This window comes from Gymnoscopelus microlampas, assembly GCF_963454915.1.
Source record: "Gymnoscopelus microlampas genome assembly, chromosome: 21".
Classification (NCBI taxonomy): Eukaryota; Metazoa; Chordata; class Actinopteri; order Myctophiformes; family Myctophidae; genus Gymnoscopelus; species Gymnoscopelus microlampas.
The window spans coordinates 13,173,430-13,179,510 of record NC_139958.1 but is presented as its reverse complement, the minus strand read 5'-3'; the positions used below and the strand labels follow the sequence as shown (position 1 = coordinate 13,179,510).

At 44.1% G+C, this 6,081-nt stretch overlaps 1 protein-coding gene across 1 annotated transcript; it reads left to right on the top strand.

Moving 5' to 3' along the window:
- Window positions 1-203: 203 nt before the first annotated feature.
- On the top strand, window positions 204-3,521 carry LOC311037248 (cullin-2-like; the record flags this gene model as incomplete). Its single annotated transcript, XM_084046371.1, has 2 exons — window positions 204-781; window positions 1,913-3,521. 2 exons carry the CDS (start codon window positions 204-206, stop codon window positions 3,519-3,521), a joined length of 2,187 nt encoding a protein of 728 aa, XP_083902497.1.
- Window positions 3,522-6,081: the final 2,560 nt, after the last annotated feature.

Genomic DNA, 6,081 nt, shown 5'->3' with positions numbered 1-6,081 from the left:
ATTAGGGAGATCAAAAGTAATAGGCTTCACTGATTGGCCATCCCAACCCATGGGCTTTGCGGATTGGTCAAGCTTTGTGTGACATTTATGCTGCTGTACCAATATAAGTGTTAGCACGCACAGTACTTCTCCATTTTACCGAGCATGAATTTATGAATCCACTTATAACAGATTATAGTCCAATTCCAAAGAGAACCCATAGAATGTGCTTGAAGTCCCGGGTGGTGGATTTTGACAAGACGTGGAACAACCTACTGAAGACAATCAAGCAAGTTGTGATTCAGGACTACGTAGAGAGATCTACATGGAATGAGCGCTTCTTTGACATTTACGCGTTGTGTGTCGCAGACCCAGAGCCCCTTGGTAAAAAGTTATACACGAAGACTAAGGTGTTTCTGGAAAATCACGTCCGTCAATTGTACAAGAAGGTTCGAGAGTCAGAGCAGGTTTTGCTGACGTACCACAGATACTGGGAAGAGTTCAGCAAGGGCGCTGACTTCTTGGACTGCTTATACAGGTATCTCAACATGATTGAACCACTCATGAAGATCAGAGAGCTCGCATTAGACATGTGGAGGAAGCTGATGATCGAGCCCCTGCAGGCCATGCTGATTCGGATGCTACTCAATGAAATAAAAAATGACAGTGTTGGCAAGGACCCCAACCAGAAAGCAGTTCACGGGGTCATCAACTCCTTTGTTCATGTTGAACAGTACAAGAAGTTCCCGCTGAAGTTTTATCAGCAAATCTTCGAGGAGCCATTTTTGACAAAAATGGCGGAGTATTACAAACAGGAAGCCTCCAATCTATTGCAAGAGTCCAACTGTTCACAGTATATGGAAAAGGTCTTGTTGCGGTTGAAAGAGGAGGAGGTTCGTTGTAAGACGTACCTGCACCCAAGTTCCTATGTCAAGGTCATCCACGAATGCCAGCAGAGGATGGTGGCCGACCACCTGCAGTTTCTCCATGGGGAATGTCAGAACATCATCCAGCAAGAGAAGAGAGAAGACATGGCCAACATGTACACCTTACTGCGGACCGTGTCCGGTGGATTACCTCACATGATCCAGGAGCTGCAGGACCACATCCACAACGAGGGTCTCAGAGCCACTAGTAAATTATCTCGGGAAAATATGCCAACACAGTTTGTCGAGTCTGTCCTAGAGGTTCACAGCAAATTCTTTCAGCTCATTAACACAGTTCTGAACGGGGATCAGCATTTCATGATTGCACTCGATGAAACCTTGACAGCTTTGACGGGGGAGTATTACAAACAGGAAGCCTCCAATCTACTGCAACAGTCCAACTGTTCACAGTATATGGAAAAGGTCGTAGTGCGGCTGAAAGACGAGGAGATGCGATGTCGGAAGTACCTGCACTCAGACTTCTACGACAAAGTCCTCCACGAATGCCGGCAAAGGATGGTGGCCGACCACCTGCAGTTCCTCCATGGGGAGTGTCAGAATATCATCCGGCAAGAGAGGATTGGTGACATGGCTAACATGTACACCCTGCTGCGGGTCGTGAACAGTGGCTTACCTCACATGATCCAGGAGCTGCAGATCCATATCTACAACAAGGGTCTCCGAGCCACAACTAACCTCTTTCGGGAAAATATGCCAACCCAGTTTGTAGAGTCTGTGCTGGAGGTTCACAGAAAGTATGTCCAGCTCATTAACATGGTTCTGAACGGGGATCTGCATTTCATGAGTGCCCTTGATAAGGCTTTGACGTCTGTGGTTAACTACCGGGAACCCATGTCCATCTGCAAAGCCCCTGTACTGCTGGCCAGGTACTGTAACAATCTGCTGAGGAAGTCTGCAAAGGGAATGACAGAGAACGAGGTGGTGGACAAACTGACCAGCTTCAAAACAGTGCTCAAGTACATCGACGACAAGAGTGCACTTGATAGCGCTTTGACAGCTTTGACGGGGGAGTATTACAAACAGGAAGCTTTCAGTCTGCTGCAAGAGTCCAACTGTTCACAGTATATGGAAAAGGTTGTAGCGTGGTTGAAAGACGAGGAGGTGCGATGCCGGAAGTACCTGCACCCCAGCTTCTACTATAAAGTCCTCCACGAATGCCAGCAGAGGATGGTGGCTGACCACCTGCAGTTCCTCAAAAGGGAGTGTCGGAACATTGTCCGGCAAGAGAAGAGAGACGACATGGCCAACATGTACACCTTGCTGCGGGCCGTGTCTGGTGGATTACCTCACATGATCCAGGAGCTGCATGATCATATCCAAAACGAGGGCCTCCGAGCCACTAGTAACTTCTCTCAGGAAAATATGCCGACACAGTTTGTCGATTCTGTGCTGGAGATTCACAGCAAATTTGTTCAGCTTATCAACACAGTTCTGAACGGGGATCATCATTTCATGAGTGCCTTTGATAAGGCTTTGACGTCTGTGGTTAACTACAGGGAACCCATGTCTATCTGCAAAGCCCCTAAACTGCTGTCCAAGTACTGTGACAATCTGCTGAAGAAAAGTGCAAAGGGAATGACAGAGAACGAGGCGGAGGACAAACTGACCAGCTTCAACACGGTGTTCAAGTACATCGACGACAAGGACGTCTTTCAGAAGTTTTACGCTGGAATGCTAGCAAAGCGGTTAATACATGGCCAGTCATTGTCAATGGACTCGGAGGAAGCCATGATCAACAAACTAAAGCAATCGTGCGGCTACATGTTCACAAGTAAGCTGCACAGAATGTACACGGACATGAGCATAAGCGCTGACCTCAACAACAAGTTCATCAACTTTATCAAATCCCATGAAACTGTGGTAGACCTGGGCATCGGCTTCCAAATCTCTGTATTACAGGCAGGAGCCTGGCCCTTCACACATGTCCCCTCCTCCACCTTCGCCATCCCTCAGGAATTAGAGAAGAGTGTGCAGATGTTTGCGTTATTCTATAATCAGCACTTCAGCGGTAGAAAGTTGACCTGGCTGCAGTATCTGTGCACAGGTGAGGTCAAGATGAACTACCTGTCCAAGCCCTACGTGGCCATGGTGACCACATACCAAATGGCTGTGCTGCTGGCCTTCAACAACAGCAAAACGGTGGCCTACAAGGAGCTGCAAGACAGCACTCAAATGAACGAGAAGGATCTGCAGAGGACTATCAAGTCCCTGTTGGATGTCAGGATTCTCAACCACGACTTGCAAGAGGAGGGAATAGGGGCCGAGTCCACATTTTCGTTAAACATGGGCTTCACCAGTAAAAGGACCAAGTTCAAGATCACGATGATGCATAAAGACACGCCACAGGAGATGGAGCCGACGAGGATCACCGTAGAAGATGACCGTAAAATGTATTTACAAGCTGCTATAGTGAGAATCATGAAGGTCCGCAAGGTTCTGCGACACAACCCCCTCATCCAAGAGGTCATCAACCACTCTAAAGCCAGATTCAACCCCAGCATCAGCATCATCAAGAAGTGCATTGAGGTGCTCATTGACCAGCAGTACATCGAGCGCAGCCAGAGCTCGATAGATGAGTACAGCTATGTACCGTGAAAAGAAGGAGAAGAAAACAGAGAAGACAGGATGAAGGCTGAAGAGAACATGGGATGGAGAGTCATTAAGTGGGGGGAAGACTTTTGGGAAGGGGTGTGAATGGAAGAAAATGGAGGAATGGGAGACGAAGGTGGAGCAGCAGAAGTTTACGAGGGTGACAAAGTGGGAAAGGAGGTGGCTAGAGGGTAAGCTTAGTGAGGCATGGTAAGGTCTAGAAGAGGGTATATAGAGATATTTTACTTTACTTTGATAGTAGAAGTCTAATGACAGTTGGATCGAAAATTAAAACTTGTCCAGATATAGGGAATATACGTGTAGATCCACATGAAGCCACACTCTTATTGGACCGCGTTTCGTTAAAGGTTTAGATTTTATTTCAGATTTTATTTTTTAAGTATATGTACAATATATACATAATTGTTATGGGTAAGAATTAAGTAGTTCAGATTCAGAATATCAGAATCTCAATAAACATGCGGTATGTACCGACAGCTCATGCTTGTGTTGACAAATCTGACCAAATCGACAGACTAAAACTAGACATTTTCTGTATATTAACATTTTATTTTTTCTAAGGTCAACGTTTTATTTTTTATTCATTTAAAGCACAATTAAACTTTGGTCGACGTTTGGGTTGTGTAGTTACAGTAACTTGCTGTGATGTACTGTGACTCCAATCTAAATGAGCACAGTCACTATTTAAGACGCAACTACCGTCCTTGGTGCACTAGAGGGTAACCGTCCCAAAAACACACTCTTCTCCATCGTCCCTAGCGGTTCTTGTAATCTAGCTTGCATTCGTTTTTACTGAGGTTAAGGTTAGGAATACGTTTTGGCTTAGGCATAGTTTTACTGAGGTTAACGTTTAGGAATAAGCTTAGGTTTAGGCATAGTTTTACTGAGGATAGGTTTAGGAGTAAGGTTAGGTTTAGACATAGTTTTTACTGAGGTTAGTTTTAGGAATAAGGTTAGGTTTCGGCATAGTTTTACTGAGGTTAGGTTTAGGAATAAGGTTAGGTTTAGGCATAGTTTTACTGAGGTTACTTTTAGGAATACCTGGCGGCGACAGTTCCGAGGTCGCCGGATTTGACCCGGGGAGAGCAAGTGTGTTTTGGGGGCGAGCATCCTTGTATTCCACTTGAGCACCACATCCCTGGTTGGTTGCAGTCAGAGACCTCACAGAACACAGTTAAACAAACCAGTTGGAAGAGGAAAGTGAGGGATGAATGTGTGAAATTATTTTTTATGTTCATGTTCAACTATTCTGTTATTCTGTGATGTATTCCATATATACTACCATATATACATATACTGTATGTCTATAGGCCTATATCTTTCCCCAGATATTATTTTTGTTAATTGAGGCATAATATATCGTCGCTGTCGGGCAGAAACCCCTTATCTCCATATTCTAACTTTTTGTGCTAAAATTAACGCCCTACTTGATCATACTACAGCGTCACACAAAAGCATCAAAAGTAGCAGATCCACAAGCTTGAAACACGTCGCAAATCGGCGCCTTTTGAGTTTGTAGATCTGCTACTTTTGCTTCTTTTGAATTTGAATCCTGAAAAGTAACAAATGAGGTTTTCTAAACCATGCCTGATGAGCAATTTATGTTTTTGTTAGATTAGAGTAGTGGTTCTGAAAGTGGGGTCCGGGGACCCCTAAGGGTCCTTGGGGGGGTTCCAGGGGGTCCCCAGGAAAAGTAGTTAATATAGCATCACAACCAGTTTATCCATTTAAATGCTGGCTATTCAAAAATAGCACATCTACAAGATCACAGCACGTCACTTCGTGCCGTGCTGCAAGCTTGTACATCTGCTATTCTTTTTAAATCTTTTGAGAAATATCAAAAATGTTGATTCGTTTTGAATATTTTGACACAAATCTTCTCTTCTGGGGGTCCCTGGCACAGAGTCTATTCAGATGGGGGTCTGTGGCCAAATACATATCAATTTGGGGGTCCTTGACATGCACTACGGATTAGAGAGTGCAGAGAGAGGAGTCTGATTCCAACATGATGTGACTCAAGCAGCAGCACTGTCTGTGTGACACTAGTAGGCACCCCTGTGACCCCTTCTGAAAATGGGTCATCATACATACCAGTTTGAGATCGTGATCTGACAGACAAGATGCAAATATGTACTTTTTGATGACAGTGATTATCATTTTCACCACTAGATGGCATTATGGCACAATAAATGATAGCACTGCTGCTATGAATTGAGAGGACAGCTGCTAGATTTCTACTCCAATGAAACTTTGCAGGGTCCCGAGTTTTTACTTGAGTAGCAATACCATAGCATAAAAATACTATGTTACAACTAAAAGGCCTCGATTCAAAATATAAACTTGCCAATGTAAAAATACTCAAATGTTCCAATATTTGTCAAACTTTTTGGAATATAGCAGATCAAGATTGTAGATGGCCTATTTCCAAATAGACAAATAGTTACTATATGTTTCTGTAATATAATCTAAATCTACAATGGAACTACTAATACATAATTGTGGAATAAATTGTACAATATTGGTCTCTCAGGTGTGGCTTCTCTTA